The 23,344-nt window shown below is 37.2% G+C and overlaps 1 protein-coding gene across 1 annotated transcript in view; it reads right to left on the bottom strand.

Annotated features, from left to right (window-relative positions):
• Positions 1 to 23,344, bottom strand: part of kl-3 (dynein heavy chain 8, axonemal kl-3) — a 58,631-nt gene that overhangs the window by 2,531 nt on the left and 32,756 nt on the right. Inside the window, exons 58-86 of the mRNA XM_034981418.2 lie at positions 23,084 to 23,284; positions 22,200 to 22,340; positions 21,518 to 21,622; positions 21,071 to 21,255; positions 20,176 to 20,309; positions 19,717 to 19,848; positions 19,169 to 19,371; positions 18,622 to 18,736; positions 17,942 to 18,118; positions 17,441 to 17,608; positions 17,227 to 17,327; positions 12,345 to 12,543; positions 11,437 to 11,648; positions 10,599 to 10,737; positions 10,103 to 10,287; positions 9,324 to 9,450; positions 9,116 to 9,251; positions 8,493 to 8,710; positions 8,033 to 8,275; positions 7,528 to 7,663; positions 6,959 to 7,112; positions 6,153 to 6,272; positions 5,099 to 5,159; positions 4,546 to 4,725; positions 3,910 to 4,108; positions 3,133 to 3,394; positions 2,432 to 2,671; positions 1,859 to 2,026; positions 776 to 917 (exon numbers count right to left, since the gene is read on the bottom strand). Coding sequence (XP_034837309.1) covers positions 776 to 917; positions 1,859 to 2,026; positions 2,432 to 2,671; positions 3,133 to 3,394; positions 3,910 to 4,108; positions 4,546 to 4,725; positions 5,099 to 5,159; positions 6,153 to 6,272; positions 6,959 to 7,112; positions 7,528 to 7,663; positions 8,033 to 8,275; positions 8,493 to 8,710; positions 9,116 to 9,251; positions 9,324 to 9,450; positions 10,103 to 10,287; positions 10,599 to 10,737; positions 11,437 to 11,648; positions 12,345 to 12,543; positions 17,227 to 17,327; positions 17,441 to 17,608; positions 17,942 to 18,118; positions 18,622 to 18,736; positions 19,169 to 19,371; positions 19,717 to 19,848; positions 20,176 to 20,309; positions 21,071 to 21,255; positions 21,518 to 21,622; positions 22,200 to 22,340; positions 23,084 to 23,284 — 4,783 coding nt within the window. The remainder of the gene's footprint in view (positions 1 to 775; positions 918 to 1,858; positions 2,027 to 2,431; positions 2,672 to 3,132; positions 3,395 to 3,909; positions 4,109 to 4,545; positions 4,726 to 5,098; positions 5,160 to 6,152; positions 6,273 to 6,958; positions 7,113 to 7,527; positions 7,664 to 8,032; positions 8,276 to 8,492; positions 8,711 to 9,115; positions 9,252 to 9,323; positions 9,451 to 10,102; positions 10,288 to 10,598; positions 10,738 to 11,436; positions 11,649 to 12,344; positions 12,544 to 17,226; positions 17,328 to 17,440; positions 17,609 to 17,941; positions 18,119 to 18,621; positions 18,737 to 19,168; positions 19,372 to 19,716; positions 19,849 to 20,175; positions 20,310 to 21,070; positions 21,256 to 21,517; positions 21,623 to 22,199; positions 22,341 to 23,083; positions 23,285 to 23,344) is intronic.

Raw genomic sequence — 23,344 nt, 5'->3', positions numbered from 1 at the left:
CTATAAATTGATACATAAGCCTCAACAGTTGATATGGAGTGAGCTTGATTAAAATTCCTCTATGGATACCTTGATGTGGATGGATACATTGTCATACCTACTCCTATAAGCTTTGTTGGAGAAGAATAGAGATTATTACTTGTTAGTTGTATTAAACATACTTAAGTACCTACTAATAATCCCCATCCTTTCAATCAAAAAGACTTAATTGGAAAAGAACATTTTGAAAAAGTACTTTGTGAGAAAATAACTTTTTGAGAAAAAGATATTGAAAATGAGAGAAAGGACGAGAAAGGGCATTTTGTGAAAAGGTCTTACAGACCTTAAATATTGGTGCATCATAAAATGATTATTCTGAAGAATATTTTAAGCTGAAGCTAATCAGTTCAATTCAAGAGTTTCAATAGCTCAACGGTTGAGGAGCAGACTGAATTCCGAAAGGTCGCCGGTCCAAACCCCTCCCGTTGCACGATTGTCTTGCCCACTCATAGCACAAGCTTTACGTTTAGTTGGAGAGGAAACGGGAATGTTAGTCATGATTAGCATGGCTAACATTCTTTAAGAAAAAAGCATAAAAAGAAAAAGTTAACGAATGAAATACTAAAACAGGATCAAAAGTAATATAGTTACCTGTTACATATTACGAGTAACTATCCCCTATTCAAAAACGATAAACAATAAAAATTATTAGTCAGTTACTATAGAGCTCATTTTAATAAATTTTGTAGGAGAAAACTTTGCAGTAAAGTACAGAACTAAGCACTGTTTAAAATACCTCATTCATGATGATTGTTCCGTCAATAGCGAGAAGTAAATCTTTAAGCGTAATTCTCACTAATCCTATTACTTTTTGCATCCTGTCAATCTCTTGTCTTAAGAATATAACCATTGGGTTCAAAATACCGTAGAACCTCAACCTGTAAGGAAGTGAAAGAAGAACTGGAAGGAACTTTAACATGAAAATTATAACGTGACACATTTAAAACTCATAACATCATAACACGTAATTAGTTTATTTAAAATTTAATTTGATATTAAAATATTTTTTATTTCAACATTTCTTTGGCGCGTTGAATGGCTGGTGGAAGGCTTCAGCCGTGGCTAGTTACCACCCTACCGGCAAAGTCGTGTCGCCAAGCGATTTAGCGTTCCGGTGCGATGCCATGTAGAAACCAAAGGGGTGTGGGTTTAATAAAAACTGCCATACCCCTTCCAGGTTAGCCCGCTTCCATCTTAGACTGCATCATCACTTACCACCAGGTGAGATTGCAGTCAAGGGCTAACTTGTATCTGAATAAATAAATAAATAAATATATAGTTAATGGCTTGAATGCGTCATTATAATGTGAATATGTAAAGCATCATCCAAACTTGCTCGACAAAAGCGACTACGAAGCGGGAACGTCAGCCGATCCTCCTCCTCCCACGACATTTAATGGCGCCATGCACACCTACGCGACTAAAACAGTCGCGTATGTGCACTAATCTGTACGTCTATCCTCGTGGATGTTCATGAAGTGCCGGTGTAGCCGTAGCTTTAAGGTAGTAACTAGTACAGCGCGATGACAAGGTGTCCAATGCCACACTAGAACTTGCAATATATAGAACTGCAGAAAGACATCGCATTGTCCATATTGCAAAGCGTGCGTGTGTGCTGCGTTCATGAAGTCGCACTCGGTTGCCAACGCACATTTTAATATGCTTTATAGAATTCCTTGTATTACAAAATAATACTATATATATAATAATAATAAACATATTAAACATATATAATAATAATAAACATGCGTACGCACGCATTTAGAATACCGCCCAGTCATGCAGTTGCCATGCTGCCATCATACCTAAGTTAGCTTACCTCTCTTTCACCTCGTGAGGATCAAAGTTAGGTGGCACTTTTTCTAGCATCTCTTTACTTTGCCTGTACACTGATGCTTCCCGAGTTTCGCCGCCACCGGAACTAGATTCCTTCGGTTGAATTGATAAGATTGTATCGAGCAGTTCCTGAGTCAGATTTCTTTGATAGCTGGAAAGTATTATCGTTGGGTTTGTAAAATTACTGCACTTTCTGACGCTAGGTCGCCATTCCAGCACCTTGCAACCATAACGTCTATCCATTTCTCGAACTATGTGCCCTGCCCATTGATACTTCAATTTCGCAACACGTTGAGCTATGTCGGTATACTCTAGTTCTCCTACGGATCATATTATTTCTGATTTGATAACGTAGAGAAATAATATCTGTGTGGACAGCCGGGACAGATATTATTTAGAATGAAAATCACTCACAGTAGTTTAAACGCTAAAACCGTAGAGAAACTCCAAAATATATAGCTCTCTCAATCACCCGCTTAATTACTCTGAGCTTTCTTTTACGTTACCCAAATTCCCAACACAGTCATAATAATCTGTAGCTTAGTTAACTACTTACGTTATGTCAGCGTTTGTGTGCAAGCCATAAGCTTGAGGCGGATCAGTAGTTTTCATCTTTTCAATTTCTTCAATGTATTCTGGAATATTCTTGAACTTCATGATACCGTAGTTCTTATAAAATTGGAAGTCGTCAGAGAACAGTTGTTCTGTCAACCACACTTTACAGAATGTACTCAGCAGACGATTATCATAATCGTCTGTTACTCGTCCGCCGTACTGCACAGCTGACACCATGTATCTAGATAACATACGAAGAGGGTAAAAAGTCGTTGTCGTTGCATCTCAAAAAGACCACGAATTTTGGACATGGTGTCTTGCAAAGAACGGCCTTTCATGAATGCACAAGGAAAGCAGCCATCAGAGAGAAATGGAGATGCATACTTAAGCGTGCCATAACATTGCAATGACGACTAAGACCGTTCTGCTATAGGGCGTATCGACTGAGAAGACCAGTTTCCGCCCTCCAGCTTCCAGCAACTCACTTACGAATTAATATCGTCCGTCCACATAGTGGGGGTCACTCAGTACTGCGCTTTGTACTTGAAACCCCAACTATTCTTCCTACCTATTGGTTATATTTGATTGGGTGAGTATATCAATTTGGAAGATGACCTTTCTCTTCCATGAAACCGAGTATTTAGCAGACGCGCTTAACTAAAAGTTCATAAATAAATTAGGTACGTTTCTATAAGAACTTACCGTACTGTAGTCCAACTGACGTTTTGACCAGGTTCCAACATATCCAAGTGATTCTGTACGAACATACAGGAAGCCAACCAATCCGCCGAGTTGAACTCATATGGTATATTCCAACCTAGAGGTCCAAACTTGCGTCGTTCCTGCACCACAGTGTGCAGGAAAGAAATCGTGTATATCATTGGCAGGTAGAAAGGACTGTCACTATAATCGAGGAAGTCTTGACTCATGGAATCGTACGTCCTCATCAATCCAGCTTTTATGCCTTAACGGAAAAAAACAAATCATAAACGTAAATTGGTTATTAAAGAAATAATCATTAGTAATCGAGTGAATAATGAGCAAGTGAACTTAATTAAATACGCCACTGGCGAGTCGCAGGGAACCGCGGAATTCAGGAGCGGCGCAAGACAGTGGCGTGTGGAAGTCCTTACAAGAGACTTATGTCCAGCAGTAGATGTCTATCGGTTGCTGATGGTGCTGACACTTTACAAAACTATAACTGTTGGTCGACTACTCATCAAATAAATATTACTGAAATACGTTAGTCAAAAAGATGCAAGTAAAGCAGTTTTGAAGCAAACATAATATACGAGTAGTTACAGCAGATCCAGACTTAATAATAATAATGTTCTTTATTTCAGGCAAAATGTACCCATATTATTACAGAAGTCAAAAAATTATAAATAAAATAAAAAAATATAAAAACTTGAAAACTCTGTATCTCAAAAATACATAATTATAATTTTAAATTATTTAAGAGCGTATAAGGTTAGTCACCTGATGGGGGTTCACAAGTATATTTTATAGACATTTGAAGCAGAGTGATAGGGAACTTTTCGTGAACTTCCGTTGTAATCCACAGTCTGAATGTTTCGTGAACTTTTTCGGGTTCTTTTTCCAATTCAGAAAATTGTTCCATAACCTCAACCATGTACTCCAAGCCTAAATGACAATTCTGGAGTAGCACCCATAATCCCTGTTTTAAAAAGCAATGGAATTTTTAATATGATTGGAAATGATTAATCAAGATATTTACATTATAAAAACATCCAGTTAATCGCATGACAGCTGAAATTAATATCATAATGTTATGTCGATCGGTAGTAGGTTGATAGTAACTATATGCTAATCACTAAAAGCTATGCTGATATTCAGCAATGAAATTTGAATCAAAAAATTTAGACGCTCTATTTATTAGTGCTCCTGTAATTTTCGATAATGTAATAATATCATGTAATTCTGAACCAATACAATGAACCAACAATAAACTGTTAATTCCGCCCTAACCAAACAAGAAATTGGAAAATGCAAACATAATAATATAGACAACTAACTAAACAAACTAACTTAACTAAACACTAAACAGCAAACAACAACTGCTTTAAAAGATTAAATGATCGATGGTATATTTACCTCTTTGAGAGCGGTGTCGATAAGTTTCCTAGCATGAACCTCCTGTCCCTGGCCCATCGATATAGAGGAGCAAAGGCATTCCAAACGTTTGGCCGTTATCTCGATGGATGGCGTAGGATCCGAGCCCATGGACAAAAACCCGATTAGTGGGACCAGAGGTCGCGATTCCATCACCATTGCCTATAATCACTTGTTATTATGATAGTGATCATTGTTATTGGCTGATTACTCTTGCTTTAACTATGTTCTTTAAGACAATAGTGTTAGCCAATCAGAAGTGACTTTGAAGGCACGAAGTTCGAGGCCCAATGTAATGTTTTTTTCGATGCGATTAATTACGTAACTACTGCATTCTTTGACACCAAAAATTACAATTAGTATCTTGATGTCAATATTGCAGATATACTTGGGTACTACTTGAAGGCCCCGTTCAATAGAGTCAAAAGATTTTCCATATACCTAGTAATATTATAATGACTTGTTTACCGTTAATAAATTCTAAAATTCTTAAAATAATTTAGAAAAGTAAAATATACTAATTGAATAATTTTACCTCATAATTCACGATAACTGCTTCAGAAAATTTGGCACCCATAGAATATGTTACATATTTTCTGTAAAAAAAATTGACAGCTTTGTTATTTAGAATTTTAATGAATCCATTCGATGTTAAATTCTGTATTAGTCAATTTTATAATCTTCAATTCAATTCCCAATTATTGGCTTTTAGGTGTGCCAGCTGGGCACAGAGTATTTCGCCAGTGTCACGTTTATGGAGAAGGCACGAAGGAGATTGTTCGGTGAGATCTTGGGCGATGAATAACTTGGAGCAATGAATGATTCAAATATCTGTCATGCAAACATCAGTCATTGCATTAATGGTCTATAGGTCTAATAAGTCTATTCTAGTCGATTAAAAATTTTTATCTCAAAAGTTAAAGGTACTTCATTTGGTGGCTTCATAGAACGATAAGTTATCCGTGAGAACAATGACTGTGGCAAAACTGGCATCAAAACCTTATTGTCTTGGACCTCTAAAGCACATTCCTGAGGACCTCATGACGGACGAACATGAGTGTGTCGTCATTCCAATGACGTCAGTTCACTCGCTTCTCTTCGTTCTCTCATATTAGTATCCTGTTTAGCAATATACCTATACAGTTACAAAATTTAAAAGCTTCAAATGTGTCGTTTCGTCCATCCTTAAATAGTTTCTCCATACACTTGGTTCTAGTGAAAACTCATTTAACAAATTGACGTGAGTGAATTGATTCCTTTTTTTAAGCCATTCTTTCATCCATAGCTTTTTTTCTTGTTTATCAGTATATTATGGCAACAAACAGTAAGTAGCCGCAGTAAGAATTAATGTTTCTTCTTCGTAATCAGAATTCTTTTTTTTCGACACAAATTGGTAGTACACCTCTTAACAGTCCGGCCGATCGAAAACTGAAGAGCCGGAGTGACGCCATTGAGTGGGGAAATTTAGTTGGCCTAAACCATTTGGAGTGATGCTACAGCTTTACGTCTAGACTGACGCAAAAAACTGACCGTCAATGCCCAGCTTAAGAATTTCCTCAACTATTCCTCAATAGGTTAAATGTACTTACAAGCTCTGTGCCAAAGCTCGATCAGAGCACCAAGCTCGGACAACCAAGAGTTTTCGAAAAACATCCAAAGTGTGATATCCATCAGGCAGTGGTTCATCTTCAGGAGCTTCCTTATCATACCTTCAATATGTATGATATTATTTTTGATATGAAATGAAATTGAATATAAGCAGTTTATTATTAGAACTATGATTATAATGTTATTGTGCAATCTGGAAGAGGCCCTCTGCTCTGCTACAGGTGTTTTTACTTACCCAAAATAAGGCCTCAGCCACATATTGTAAATGAACGCAATTAGTTGACTTAGTAAATTAAAAAAAAAAAATTTGATAAAACTGGATTACACATTTGAAACCATGCCACGCGTGTTAAGTTAACTCCTTTGATGAATTCAAATAGTAGGTATTTTCTACGACTAGAAACAAAATATCACGTGGTATATTGGTGGCGCTTCGGGTGTTTGTGGTGCACAATATTTCGGGTGTGACATAATATAATAGTAAAACGGTTTCTTCGAAATAAAACTCGATGTTCCTATTTTGGAGATGGTACAATACATAATGAACAATCCGGTATTTCACAGCTAGTCAAATCAGTAACTTTTTATCAAACGTCAAAACGTGCGCTTAGTAGTTACAATCATTTGACATGATTTTTTTCGTTTAATCGACAATTTAAAATGGTTATCACACACAAAACTAAGAAATAACGTGGATTTTACGTATTATTGAAGACCCTCTATTTATTTTTGACATAGTCAAATACCGTATTGAAGTAAATTATCATAAAATACGTTAAGTACGTACCAAGCTTTCCAAGCCTTCTCATTATTACTAATCTGTTCTAGTATATTGGTGAATTGTCTCAGCGTAGCTAATTGCACTAGATTCAGCCATGACATATCGGTTACCCATTTAAATGGTTTTGGAGGGCAGGCATTTAAGTCCAACGCCGCACCGCCTATGTTATTTGAACAATTTAGATATTTGCGACTTGTTCAATAGTAACCTATTCTATAGCAACTATTAATTTTATATAATGCTAATTTATCAAGACACGTTACAATTTTCTTCCTGACCTTATCCCACGCTACGTGGGGTCGGCACAACTTGTCTTCTTCTTCGACTCACTTCTGTCATTCGTCAACGCATTATCAACCCTTTTTACATGCCTATCCTCTTTCACACAATTCGTCCACTTTTTATTTGGCATTCCTCTCCTCTTTTTTCTCAAGTGAAAACAAGAACTTTAAATTAAGGCCAAACTCAAAAATGCTATAGTAGGTAATCTCGACCTTAATAACTAACTATAAATATCTCAAATAATGTACAAATTACAAATTCTTAATAATAAAAGTACAAATTCTTCCATTTACCTTTAATTAATGTCTGAAATTCATCATAAGTCACATATTCTCGTTGGAGATCAATCTTCAGAGTCAAGAGCACCGTAAACAAATACTTGTGCTTCTCGTAGAAACCACGACTGATGTATTTCCATACATCATACGTCTAGATCAAATGAAAAGATATCATCAATTGGTATCATAGCTTTTGCAACTTAATAAAACTATAAGACCCGTTTTCTACATTTTTGTTCGTCTGTCTGTTTGTTCAGTAAATCTTCAGAGCAGCTGGACTAATTTTGAAAACATTCGCTTTCAAGAGAACTTTCCTAGGAATGGTGTAAGTTACTTATCATTCTTTAATCTTATCACAAGCGAAAACAGTAATTCCAAATATAGGGACGTGAGCAATTTCTAATCCTCAATAATAATAATAATATGGTAAGTTCGAGATAGATCTAATAAAATACTGCTGTTTTTTTTAATGAAGAAGATTGGATTTCGCTAGTCTAATGTTAAAAAAGATTTCACTTACCAAATACTCGATTATGAAGCCAATTCTCTTGAAAGTAATAAGGCTTTGCGGAGATCGCTCCATGGATATGTCAAATCTTTCGAGAAACTGCGCGAGCGAGGTCTGGTACATATTGCATACGAGGGACATATTGCAAATGAGGAAATATAACACGGAACCGCGCGTCGCTACCGGCCTGTACTCCTCACGGGCAGCATTGATCTTCAATTCAGTTTCTTTTGCCGTATCTAATTTTTCTTTCACCTGAACGTAATGAAATGCAAAAGGTTTTTTTTATTGATATTATTGAGCCCTGATCAGTGATAATGCAGGGAAAAGTGGAGCATGCTTGCCTAGAAGATGTCTATTCACTTTTGATTTGAAGGTACCTAATATTAAAATTGGGGAGAAAAATGGAATGCCATTTCCAAATAAGAGTAAAGTAGTTTATTCGACTACTATTCTTTGACTTTGTATTTACCTCAGTTGCTGTAGACTTAGTGATATTCAACACTTGAATCAGTGATACGTCATCAACCAGAGAGCCCTGTATAGTGGTCAGCTTGTGCAGCAGATTAGCTTCCAGCTCCTGCATCTTGCGGCGATTGGCTGTTACGTCCATTATCAACTGAGTTCGTTCGGCTTCCATTTCCGCTTTCTCCGTCAAGATCACTCGACCTAAGAGTTGATCTTCAAGACCTGTTTTATATAATTATAAATTTTAATGAGCATTCTTAGCTGATGGACTTCTCCTGACAGTAAGTAAAAAGTGCATACAGATAAATTGATTGGCCGTTTAGACGCGCTACGACGATTTTTTTATAAACTCATTTCCGTGATCGGTTTTTAAGTGACATATTATTATCATACCAAGGCACCAAACAGATTAGACACTTGGTTTTGCTAGTAAAGTGGTAAGTAAGTTTAGAAACCAAACCAGGAGTTTGGAAATTATAAATTCCCAAAACAAAGTGAATCGGACCCAGACGGGAATCGAACTTTCCACTTTGATGGTCACAGCGTATACCACTACGCCAGGAAGATTATCATAAAAAGTACCTATCAAAATATCGCACAGTAGTTATAGACGTAATGAAAGTGTACCTTGCATTGTAACAGTGAAGTCTATTATAGACGTCCGAGCAGATATTTCCGGAGTGTAGGCTGGATTGGGAAGCTTCGTAGTTATGTAAATTTTATGACCAGCAGTAACATCAATTTCTTTATCACCCAATTTTACCTACGAATAGTCAATAGGTAGTTACAAAATAGGAATTTAAGAAACACTTAAAGATATAAAAAAATTATAAACCTTGAATGAGGACCCGATTTTAATGTAATTTTTCTCTAAAATATTATCCAGCGCAGGGTCCAATTCCTCAGCCACATCCTCGATCAACATTGGTCTTCCCAAAGATACACAATCTTCTACATGATTTCTGAACAAATAAAAATATTTATCATCAATTTGTTTGGTTGGCTATGATTGGTAAGTGTACAGCAAGTCAAAATGCAATGAAAAATTTTATTGATTGTGTATTCATCGTCTAAGAGAGAGCGCGCACTGCGGTGCTGCGAGTTGCGGTGCGTTTTAAAATCCATTGAACTTAAATCACCTAAAACCCCGCCCGTTCACAGATTTTGCAGAAAAAACGTACGGAATTTCACCATGGTGCACGCTAGCTCAAGGTTACTATTACACCTGCAAGTTTTACACTACTACAACTCACGTAAGTAGCTTACGTAATTAATTGACAACAAATTTACTAAGGTAAATTTACTTATAAAAGTTCTTACATAACTAAATCTGTCATGAGCTAATCTTTTAAGTTACTTACGTAAGTAAAACTTACAGGTGTACCTATCCGCGGCCTATCACTAAAATTACTCTCTAGGACTGTCTAATATAGCACCCGTAGTGCGTGTTCACGTCAAAAGTGCGGGCGGAAAAGCGAGCGTCAAGTTTTGTATAGAAACGCGCGCAAGTTGTACAGGAACACTTAGGTAATTGGTCAAAATAAATGAATTACTGCGGCAAAGTATGTGATTTTTCACTTTTTATTATTACACATACAAAGTTATTGATCGCACCTGAAATATTTATGATTGAGGGTAGTAACGATAAGATCATTCATCTTTTCCATGTTTTTAATCCAAATCTTTCCTTGTATTTGCGGATCAATAAGCAAGGGGAAGCGTGACGCCTTCGTTACGATAATTCCATTCTGTACCGACAATTCGTCTGTCGGTAGACCGCACAAATTCCAGTCACCAATCTGAATCAAATCATGACAATTTCATTACAGCCTTCGGTATTAAATATTCGTTATTAATATTAGTAAGAAGAGGATGCGAATGCTCTAAAATTTAGTTGTGCTCAGAATACGTACCAGTGTCACTTGAAATGATTGGTTTCTGTTTTCTGACAATTTACAATACCCCATCCCATTTACAACCGAATCTGTTCAGGCGTTTAGAAGTTATGGTAGAATAAAGAAACTCACATACGCCGACATACGTGATCCTTGAAAACATTACACTCCTTCTTTGGCAGTCCTATAAAATTAACAAAACATAATATACGTACAGTAGCAGCGTCTGTTAGTTGATCTGTTATGCTCAAATTCATGGAAACCGGGATTTTTCTTCTTAATAGTTCGTGAAGCCAATTTTGGATCAAATATAATCTGAACTCCTGGTTGAATGGTCCCGTATATGATAAAAATCTGAAAATAAATTACGACTTACTACTAATTCTACCTCTTGACTAATATCTCATTTAATACTAGTTTAAAATGTCTTCTTATTAGAAGAAACTTGGTGGCTCTTGACGGTTCTCAGCGGTTGATAATATAAAGCGATAAGATAATATAAAAATTTTATACTTTCTACGAAAAACTTTTAGAAGTCTAAGTATATAAAAGGAAAAGGTGACTGACTGACTGATATATCAACGCACAGCTCAAACTACTTGACGGATCGGCGTGCAGATAGCTATTAACGTAGGTACATATATTACGTAGGTACACATCCGCTAAGAAACGATTTTTGAAAATTCAATCCCAAGGGCGTAAAATGGGGGTTCGAAAGGACAAAAATTGTATGGAGGCGTGCCCCAGAATGTACAGAGATGATAATATATGTGTCATTCAATAAATGTACAGAGATGATTTATATATGCCATTTGATAGTAAAAAAATCCCCCATCCCATGTTGTATTGCAGTCGTGGCATTAAGTTTGTGATAGGCATAGTTTAGCCTGGGGCAAATTTTGTCCATCTCGTTTGTGTAGTCCACACAGACGAAGTCGTGGGCATAAACTAGTAACGTATATTAGTATTAAATCAATTCTTCATTATTTTCTAAATCAAAGTCGTCTATCATCTTCAAAGAAATATAGGTACTGCAAATAATTATGAAAATACCCGGTAAGTAGAAGGATATCACCAACAAGTCGCTCAATTTCAGACTTGAACAAGGCAGACTGTTCAGTCCATCGCACTCGTTCGCCACTCAACCCATTGATGAGGGCAGTAGCCGCGTCCATTTTCTGCTGGCATTTAGCCGCGTCGTCTAACACGGCCTGCTTTAAGGACATTGCCTCTTCGAATTGCCGTTGTACATCGGCTAACTCCCGCTGCAAAGGTATTTCAATCGGACTAACCAATATGTTACTTGCATACCATACCATATTACGTAAATATCCACATCAACTAAGTCCTAATTCCTGAACTAGAGTTACTCATCTATTATAAAGTTTCTCGTCAAAGTAATAGGTATTTTACTAAATCAAGTTACTTTGGCCAAATCCAAGCAGCAAACACGATGAAAATCTATTATCAATTCAACATAAAATAAAAAAACAGAAAATATTGGAGGCTAAACATCAAAAAAGCGGAACCTAGCACAAAATTTGGTAATCCAAGAGGTTATATTTATCTATCTACTAGGTGATGCCCGCGACTTCATCCGCATGGAATTAGGTTTTTTAAAAATCCCGCAAGAACTCTTTGATTTTCCGGGATAAAAAGCCTAGGTCTTTATCTATACCCATGCAAAAAATCACGTTGCACCGTTGCGACGTGATTGAAAGACAAACCAACAAACAAACACACTTTCGCATTTGTAATAAGGGTACTGATTAATCAAATGGTAGCTCTTATTAAAACTATAAAAATGTTCATTTATAACAATTTATTGGATTTAAATCAAAGATTAGGATCAAATTTTCAATTATACCAATACAATGAAAAATTTTAAACCTAAGCCTGGATTGAAATCAACTACACCTTTCATACTAGAATTGTCGAAATTTCATTTATGCATAGTTTACCTCCTTAGCCTGTAACAAAGCCTCGGCGGCTTCCAACTCCTTCTTGGCGGCCTGGTACTTGCCCTGCATCACGGCGAGGTTGGCCTTCAACGGCAACACGTCCTTGTTCACTGCGTAGAACTGCGCCATGGCAATAGTCCATGATATCAAACCTGCCACGTTGCCGCAAGCGATTTTAGCTGCCTCGAATGTGTACTGACTGAAATTAGGTAAAAATCAAACAAATCGCTAAATGACAAAAACTGAAAGTTTGGAAAAAGTAACCAGATAATAATATTAAGAGTTAGCCAGGTGGAACTGAGTGCATCCTGCAGAGCAGCCAACATGTAGAACAAACTCAAGAAATAGTAAGGAAGACGCGCGGACGTGTCGTAATCGAAACGACGAGGGTGCCGAGCGGCATGGAAAGTATGCCTGGGCTGCAGGCGTCAGCGGCGAAATAATATTTTCGCTGCAAGCTCAAAGCTTTTTCCACGTTGAATTTTCACCAAACAAAACAGTCAGTGTTTGGTTTTCATTTGAACCGACCGTGTCTTTACCGCAATAACAGCGAAAACTGCTGACGCCGCGATCCGACCGTCGCCGCGGCCGTGCGTGAGCCAAAATGACCTAGTTCCGCGTTTCGTCGCGTCAGGTTTATTATAAAATAAATAATCATCGCTATACTACTTGGTTCCTGCAACTATGGCCGATATAAAAATAGAATTAAAAACGGAAAATGAGCGCTTGCTTTTTAACGCATTTACAGAAAAAAAAGCTGAAAATGAAAAACTCCAGCTTATAACTAAAAAAATGGAGCAGCAAATTTTGGAGCTCCAAAAACAAATTAAGCTCCTTTCTAATAATGATAACAACCCAATGGATACGTCCGGATACAAAGAAAGTTCGGGTCCATCTGCTGAATATCATACGGACGAAGAGGAACTTGCGCAAGAAACAGAATGGATAAGAGTGAAGAGTAGGAAAAAAAGGAAACTAAGCACGTCACCCATTCTGTCACAGAGTAGAGAATTCGAAACGTCAAACACAGAAACGCGTAAAAATGAAAAAAAGAAAACTAAGAAAGTACCACTACCCCCGCCTATAATGGTGTCCGGTGTGGAAAACTATCAAACATTTTTTGACTTACTGTCAGGAAATCTTCCCGAAGCCTCATCAGATTTTACATTAAAAATGATGAACGCAAAGAATGTCAAAATAAACGTTACCAATGAGGACACCTACCGATCCTTGACGAAAATCTTAACTCAAAATCAATTTCTGTGGCATTCCTATGAGAATAAACAAGAAAGACCTATTCGTGTTATGGCTAAAAAATTGCCTGCCTCATGCCAGCCCAAAAGAATAATTGAAGACCTTCAAAGCAAGGGTTATAAAATAGAAAATGCAGTGAACAAACTAAGATGGCAGAATAAAGAGCCGCTTAATATGTTTACTCTAACATTTAATAATGTAGAAGATATAAATAAAATTTATGACATTAAACACATTCTAGGGTGTAAAGTTGAAATTCACCCTATCAAAACATCAAAACTGGTACCTCAGTGTAAAAAATGCCAAGCATATGGTCACACGCAGAAATACTGTGCCAGAGAGGCCAGGTGTGTAAAATGTACAGGAAAACATCTGACTCGAGACTGCACTAAGCCAGCAGAAGAAAAACCCAAATGCTTACACTGCGGTGAAGCGCACCCTGCTAACTATCGGGGTTGCATGGTTGCCAAAGAAATGCAGATCCTAAAAAATAAGAATCTTAAAAAATCATCAAAATCATCCTCATCTTATCCTCAGCGTTCATCGAAACCTGAGAAATCTACTAATTCCCATATAATTAAAACTAATGAAGACACGAACAAAAGTGAACATCAAACTTATGCTCAAAAAGTCTCTAGAAATTTGCCAAGCACAAAACTGCCCCAGGGAAATATGGAGAGCAAACTAGATGAAATTCTCAAATACATGTCCTCGTTTGACGAAAGATTGCAAAAACTTGAAAGTGGCGCTAATAAGGCTACCAATAAGCCGAAAAAATGAATAATAAGCTTAAAATATTTGCATGGAACTCAAACGGACTACTACAACATCAACAAGAGCTACAAGTAGTCCTTGATACACTAAAGATTGATATTTGTCTAATATCTGAGACACATTTTACTAAGCAATCGTTTATAGACCTAATTGACTTTTTTATTTATAAAAACATATCAACAAAATATCTAGACATTGATGAAATGTTCGACATGAATTCAGATCATTCTCCTATTCTCTTAACGCTAAGTGACACAATCATATATAAAGAAACCTATCCTGGTCTTGTAAACAAAAATACAGACTGGGACAGCTTCAAAATGGATTTGACTAACAATATTAACTTAAATGTGCCGCTTAAAAACTCGGAACAACTGAACGAAGAAGTAAGAAAATTTGTATTAGATATTCAGCTGGCTGCTTGGAATAATACACCAAAGCTTAGGAAAAAGCCCCAAGGAGTGGTTGCTTATCCCAAAAATATCCTTGAACTCATCATTGAAAAGAGAAGGCAAAGAAAAAAGTGGCATCATTCGAGATCTCCACTTGATAAAAGGTTGCTGAATTACTTGACTAAGGCACTAAAGAAACAAATCAAAAACTTTAATGATTCGTCAACCTACAGTTATCTCCAAAGCCTCACGAGTGAAAGGAGTACCGACTATTCACTTTGGAAAGCAACTAGGAATTTAAAAAGACCATGTATGCATATTCCTCCAATTAAAGAAGAAAATGGAATGTGGGCAAGAAATAGTGAGCAAAAAGCTAAAAGATTTGCAGAACATCTCGAAAAAATATTTCAACCAAACGAAGGAGAGCACATTGATTTTTCTACGATGGAAACAAATCAAGAAAACTCTCCCATTAAACTAGTAACGCCTAAGGAAATACTCAGTATGATTAATAAACTGAACTTAAAAAAAACTCCAGGATATGATCTTATTACTACAGAAATCCTGCGAAACCTTCCAAAAAAAGGAATCGTAAAATTAACGACGCTGATTAATGCAGCATTTAGAATTAAGCACGTCCCTGATTTGTGGAAAGTTGCAGAAGTAATTATGATTGCCAAACCAGGCAAACCACCAAATGAGGTTACATCATACAGACCAATTTCTCTGCTACCAATTATCTCAAAACTTTTTGAGAAGCTACTGCTCAGCAGATTGAAACCTATATTAGATGAGAAAAATCTGATTCCTGACCATCAGTTTGGATTCAGGGAAAAGCACTCGACAATCGATCAAGTACACAGAATAACAAATATAATTGAAAGAACACTAGAAGAAAAGAAAGTCTGTTCAACCGTATTTCTTGATGTAGCACAAGCCTTTGATAAAGTCTGGCATGAAGGTCTTGTTCAGAAACTTAAAGTATTACTTCCTCAACCATTTGCAAACATATTAGAATCATATATATCTGATAGAGTATTTCGAGTGAGGCAAGAGGAAGCTTACTCCAAACTCAAGGTGATCAAAGCTGGAGTACCTCAAGGAAGCGTTCTGGGACCTGTCCTTTATCTCCTGTACACGTGTGATCTTCCACAACCCGATCACAATACCATCGCTACTTTTGCCGATGATACTGCTATCATAGCTGTGGGTAATACTCACCAGGAGGCATCGGGAAAAGTTCAAATAGCTCTAAATGAACTACATAAATGGACGAAAAAATGGAGAATAAGACTTAACGATTCCAAGTCTGCCCATATTGATTTTACTAATAAAATACCAAAATATTATCCCATTTATATTGACCAACAAAAGATACCCTATGCTAACACGGCAAAATATCTTGGAATGACTCTTGACAGTAAGCTACGCTGGAAAGCACATGTCAAGAAGAAAAAAGAAGAGCTAGAGTTACGGTACAAAAAATTGTACTGGCTCATAGGCAGAAACTCATCACTGTCAACTAAAAATAAGATACTATTATACAAACAAGTCCTAATGCCAGTGTGGACTTATGGTATCCAGTTGTGGGGCTGTACCAGAAAGACCAATTTACTAATAATTCAGCGATTCCAAAATAAAGTGCTTAGGGGTATCGTCAATGCACCCTGGTACGTCAGGAATGTAGACATTCATCGCGATCTCCAAATGGGCTTCGTGGACACAGCTATTAGCAAACACGCTAAATCCCACGAACGCAGGCTCCATGAACATGTTAACGTCGAGGCTATCCAGCTCCTCGACAACACAGACCTAATACGTAGACTTAAGAGGACTAAGCCTTTTGAGCTAGTGTAGTTATAGTGAAAGTGTAGTGCTAGTGCAAATCAAAGATCACACGAACAAAGTGAAAGCATAGTGCTAGTGCAATTTAAAGAACACAAGAACAAAGTGTCTTCCAATAAGGTATCTTAACTATAAACTAAGCTAAGTCAATGGACAGATTCTTAGGTATAAGTACGTTTATAAGTTTAGGTTAATATAATATTGCTTATTAGCCTCTTTCATAGGCTAGATTGTAATGGTAGTAAAGTACTGGTGACAGTGCTTTACGACAAAAAAAAAAAAAAAAAAAAAAAAAACCAAACAAAACGTGACATACACTCGGTACTTTTGTTTTCAAAACAGAAAATTTAGAAATAGATGAAAATCACTAGCCATATTATTATAAATGCGAACGTGTGTTTGTTTGTTAGTTTGTTGGTTTTCCTTCAATCACGCCGCAATCGAGCAACGGATCGGCGTGATTTTTGCGTGGTCATAGTTAAAGACCTGGAGAGTGACATATGCTACTTTTTATCCCGGAAAATCAATGAGTTCCCACAGGAGTTTTAAAACTAAATCTACGCAAATGAACACACGAGCATCAGCTAGTTAATTATAAAGATTGTATTAATGTGTACCTGTATCTAAAATATGGTTGAAGTAAGTCCACCATTTCAGCATTAATTTCATCCTTGGGATAAAACTTCAAGTTGTTCAAAAACCTTGCATCCGCCATCACCTAATTATTAGCAAGATTAGAAAATTTTATAGTTACCTAAGTAGGTACCTTCATATAACAATCAATACGAAAAAAAATATTTATGGACTAGAGACCCTATTTTTTTGAGTTACCTTTAAAGACTCAGCCCAAGAAGCGGTTAGGAATTGTTTTTCAGGATCAGGCTTAATGGGATCAATTCGTTTCCTAAACAGGAGTACGACGGCATCCATGATCAGTGTAATGAGATACGGCGGTTTGCCCAGTTTGCGCACCGTCGCTATATCAGCTGCATTGATTGTCTGAAAATAGGAAAATAGGAAATAACAATATCTTCAACTAAAGTATAAAGGTTTGTACAACTAAATTAAAACTTGCTGTTGGGATTGACAAATTCTCAGTCTCCGCAATTTACGTGGGCAGTATCCAGACATTTGCAGTATCCCTGCAACATTAGATAGGATTGAGTAGTTTGAACCATACATAATTCACATAATATTCTAAGAACAGTCATAGAACAAATTCTGCAAAAATCCAAAAGAGGTTGTAACGAAAAATCGGTCACAAGAGTCAAATCAAATATACGAAAGTATAGCTAATTAAAACTGTTTAATTAATGAAGGTGATAACGATACCAGTAAAGCGGCCTCTGCAGCGTCCAAGGCAGGTTTAGCAGCCGCAAGTTTCTCTTCGGCTACGGCCGTTTCTGCAGCAATCACACCTACTAGCTTCACCGCCCGATCCTTCACTGCCAACACCTCCGCTTTCACTACCTCGGCCGCCGCTGCTGATTCTGCCACAGCTGCTAACACCTGTGTATTTCATCATCATCCTCAACATCATCATCATCATTATTAGGTATTATTAACATTGCTGAACATAGGTCTCTTATAGGGACTTCCACATGCTACAGTATTGAGCCGCCAGAATCCAGTGGGTCCCTGCGACTTGTTTGATGTCGTCGGTCCACTTAGTGAGGGATCTTCCAACGCTGCGTTTTCCGGGGTGCCATTCCAGCAACTTGGGACCCCAACGTTTATCGGTTTTTCGAACTATGTACCCTGCCCATGCATTTAATCACTGATAAATGATAGGATTAAAAAACTATCCTTCAGGAGAACTTCTGCTTTTTTGAAGCCCGTAAAACTATCTTGAGCATTCATAAAGTTATTATCAGTAGAGAAACCATTTTTTTACAGAACTGGGTCATTGTAAACAGATTAAAAAGCACAACAATTGGAGAAAATGTCCTACGTGCAATGGTACCAATGGTTTTACATTGGTTTTAAGATACGTTTAGAGAAAAGTTACTAACTTCTTCGGCATTAGCTGTAGCTTCCTTGATCTCCAGTTCTTTAACTTCTAATTCCTTTTTCAAAATATCAACGCTTGCCGCCGCTTCGACGAGTTTATCCAATCCGGTTATCATTCTAAAATAACGATTTTTTTTATTTTTAATGAAAGCAATATTGTTCTGGTCTGGCTTTTAAAGATGATACTGGGTACTTGTGTATTGCTCATTCGTGACTTTCCATTAATCACGTAATAGTAAAGCTTTTCTTGGGATAACAATGCAGTGGATCCCTAGATCTTTCCGCATCCGACTTATCTTACGATTTCGATTTCAGTTTACTATCAGATATTACTGTTGTTACTGTGCGGATGTTACTGTGATAAGACCTTGCGATAAGCCTGATCCTGCTCTCCAAGGCTTGGAGGCAATGCAAAGGCCAAGTTCGAATCTCAAAATTCGGTTAGCCAGACCTTGCTCATTATTGCTAGAACTATCAGCTGATATGCCCTGTTGTTGCGAAGGTACATGTTATCCTTTGAATTCGTATCATAGAAATAAAATTTCTTACCTTCTAGCTAGCTCGGCAATTTGCATGTGTTTCTCCTTATACAGCACCTTGTAACCCTCGAGGAAGGACAGATAAGACTTGGGAGTGACGTGCGTCTGCCGACGGAACCTGTCGTAATACATGACGCAGGTATCGGCCACGTCGTCTTGCACCATGCCCATAATTTCTATTAACTGTACTTTAGTTTCCGTTGAGCACACAACCTTAAATGGGAAAACGGTATGTTTTAACTTTTTTATTGATTTCAACTTTAGAAACACCAAAACAACTCCAAAAAACTTACTATTCTATACCGCTAAACTACAAACACACAACTAACTTAAGCTCGAAAAGATGCACAAACTTATTTAGTGCCAGTTACATAATATCAGCTGGTTAAAGTTACGTTACGTTTAAATTTTGACGATCAATAACAAAGTAGGTTGTATAAGTCAATAATTCTCCGTAATTACAGTTAAGGGTAAAATTTTGATCTTTACTTTTGGCCTGAATAATTTTTAGGCAAATGTTTATTACCACTAAGAATGTTAATGACGTAAATCACTCACATTAAATTCCCACAAGAAATGATGGGCCACCTCTATTAGAGCTTCTCTCGGCCATTTTTGGAACCAGTCCATAGTAGAACCAGAAATAAGTCCAGGGAATTTTAGCGCCCTGCTGCGGAATTTCTCACCCACCTGACAAATACCAAAGTAATATGAATCAAATCTGATCGAACCGTAACTCGATTCCTAATTAAATTAAACTGGTTGAATATTGGGTTCAGTGCACAGAATAAACTATAGTCCGCGACAGGTCGAGATGGCAATCGGGGTATGAGGCGGGGGGACGCCCCGCACACCCACACGTCACCCGCGCTCGGCCGCACCGGGTTAGCGACGGGGGCTGTGTGTGTGTGCGGGGCGTTCCTCCCCGATTGCCCACTCGACCTGTTGCTTACTAAGTATAGGTAGGTAGGTAATACAACAATTTTATAAAAATACTAGGTTTTAGTAGCAGATTACCGGCGAAAAACACAGAACGACATGCAAGTTAGCCCTGGAACGCATGATGAAATACTCGTACAACACATCGGGTACTGGGATTCTTCTCGGAGCATACTTCTTCATAATCGGCGTCAGTTCGTTTAGTATTTCATCTAATCAAAGAATTAACTTTTAAACTTTACTGTTTAAACTACGGAATAGAGATACATCACTTATGCAAATTATAAGCACTGAACGCATATTGTTTGTCGAAACAACTGTTAAGAGGAAATGTGAACAGGGGCCCAGGGGGACAATCATTCTTATAACGCTACTAGCTGATGCCCGGGACTTCGTCCGCGTGGATTTAAGTTTTACAAAATCCCGTGGGAACTAGTTAATTTTCCGGGATAAAAAGTATGCCTATGTGCTAATCCAGGATATAGTCTATCTCCATTCCAAAGTTCAGCCAAATCCGTCCAGTAGTTTTTGCGTGGAGGAGTAACAAAAATACACACACACACACACACACACACACACACACACACACAAACATACAAACTTTCGCCTTTATAATATTAGTGGGATAGTGGGATAGTCGAAACTTCTTCCCACTTGTCGGCTGTCGGACCCGGATTTTAATCAGATGTTCCAGTGGCAGTTTTTTTGTTTTCAAATTTTGACACACAATCGGTTTCAGACAAGTGTGCTTCATATAATATGTTCTGCCACTGGAACATCCGATTAAAATCCGGGCCCGACAGACGACAAGTGGGAACGGGCTGTTACAAGTGAGTTTTTGATCCAAACCTATTTTTGAGCAAAAATACTTCTGGGCTTTAAGAGCAATATGAAAGAAATGTTGAAAGAAAAAAAATTGCTACAAATTCGGTAATATGAACAAAAAATGTTTCACTAGAAAGGCTTTACTAACCTATTTCATCTTTAGCGAATAAATTAGCAATTTCTCCTGAACTGAGGATGTTATTAAGGAACTCAAGAAACTGCTCATCCTTTATGTCATTGTCTGTGAATATGAAGGAAACCCCCTGTCCTTGCAGGCCAGCCATGCGGTACAAAACTTTAATATCGTCCATGAAATTGTTTACGTTGTACGACCTAAAACATACTGGTCTTATTAAAAAAAATTGAGGTTAAACTTGACATGAAATAGATCATGCTATTATATTTTACGTACCTTCTTTTTAGGAAAAACTACTACAATAAATAAAAATTTCCGTCCAAGTGCGAGTCAGCTGCGAAACTTTGCAGCCTTGCATAACAAATGACATTTTATAAATTGAGTAGACGGCGATAAAGATTCTTATTTTGTATACCTATACAGTGTTTGTTAATCTAAAACAATACAATAAAATCTAACCTCGTTAGTGTGATTTGATAAAATGAAAAATTAGCAATGAATGTAGCCAACTTTGTCAAACTTTGCTTCCCAGAACCACCTACTCCCACAAGTAAAGCGTTTCCACTAAAACAAAATATACTTATTAGTTCTTTTGCATTTAAATTTCGCATATTATAACTCAATACGGGTATTTTACACCAAACAAGAATTAGCAATACGCAATCGAAAAATGTTAGTTTCAGTTTATATTATAAAATTATACACTCTATAATTCATTTTAAAGATTTCATTTTTTCCAACTGTGAGGTGCGAGCATAATAATTGTTTCATTCGTAACTTGTTTGGGTATGTCGTGCTGTTTATTTACTACGGAACCCTAAAAAACTTGATTTTTGAGAAAAAAGATTTGCAAGGGCTGTAAATTTCTATCGAGTTTAGAAGGATGATGTGTTTGTTCTGTAACCTCCAGTATATATATATATAGTCACGGATTTAAAAACAATATGAACTGAATAAGAGTTTTATCATTAAATATGGAATAAATAGGCTTCAACATTGTTCCGCGTAGTATAAAATTAAAATTAAATAAAAAAGCACGTTGTCGGTTATAGTCGCAAAAAGGCAGAGTCAATTTTGTCTGCACTACTTTCCTTCTCTGTATAAACTGCCTATTTGTATACAAGCCGTAGCAAGCTCTTACCGTGGTGTATTGATAATACGTGATATGATAAACAGGTGGACCATAGCATCGTGGAAGAACACCAAGTCCAAATGGGCTCCTCGAATTTGTTCATTAAAAGTTTCTTGAAATTGTCCGAGTTTCATTAGTACGAAGTCCCATCTGAAATATTAATTTTGTTATAATAAACCGAGTATGATTTATGCATCTCAGTACCATTTGTATTCAAAAAAGAATTTACAAAAGTCAATTTAGTATAAACTGCTGGCTCAGATAATTTAAATATATAAAAGGAAAAGTAACTGACTGACTGACTGATCTATCAACGCACAGCTCAAACTACTGGACGGATCGGGCTGAAATTTGGCATGCAAATAGCTATTATGACGTAGGCATCCGCTAAGAAAGGATTTTTGATAATTCAACCCCTAAGGGGGTGAAATAGGGGTTTGAAATTTGTGGAATCTACGCGGACGAAGTCGCGAGCATAAGCTAGTACTCATATAATGTGCTAAACGTGCAGCTTCATGAGTGCACTATGCATCACCTGACCTCCTGCTACTAAAATGCAGGAAAAACGAGCCGAAGCCAACAAATATGCACCACCATCACGGAACAAATACTATACACGTGTTAATCCGACACTGGAGCATCCTTAGGAGAATAAAATATGTCGACTCTACCGTACATTGCCTAGGCTTTACAAGTGCTTATGCTTGCTTTTCCTGAATTCGACAAGTCCATATAAATGCTTGTAAGTATTGCAATTCTAAGGGCCGCGCATTACGCGCGCTTTCTAGATACGTGTTTCAACTTTCAGGCCAGACCAATACCTCCTTCAATACAGTGTGATTGTAGTCAAGAACTCTCCATTTGGTAAATACTATACGACAAAAATATCTCACGAAGGTAGTTCTTCATATATTTTGGGAGCATCTGTGCTAAAGTCCTCATCCTCATCTCCAGTGGGTTCTATGGGCTCACGGAGGAAGTTAACGAAGAAGGTCTCTTCCTCAGGAAATTCGCTCGCAACGTCCGGCAGTTCTTGGGCTGCGGTCTTCCAAAAGTTCGCTAAAAACCAATCCTTGTCCTCAAATGTTGTAAACCTGTCAATATAAGTAGATGTTTATTTCATTCAACAAAAACTCATAATATAAGTAGGAGAT

Source organism: Maniola hyperantus, chromosome 2, assembly GCF_902806685.2.
Source record: "Maniola hyperantus chromosome 2, iAphHyp1.2, whole genome shotgun sequence".
NCBI classification, from domain to species: domain Eukaryota; kingdom Metazoa; phylum Arthropoda; class Insecta; order Lepidoptera; family Nymphalidae; genus Maniola; species Maniola hyperantus.
The sequence above is the reverse complement of the archived record's forward strand: the minus strand, read 5'-3'. Positions and strand labels throughout refer to the sequence as shown.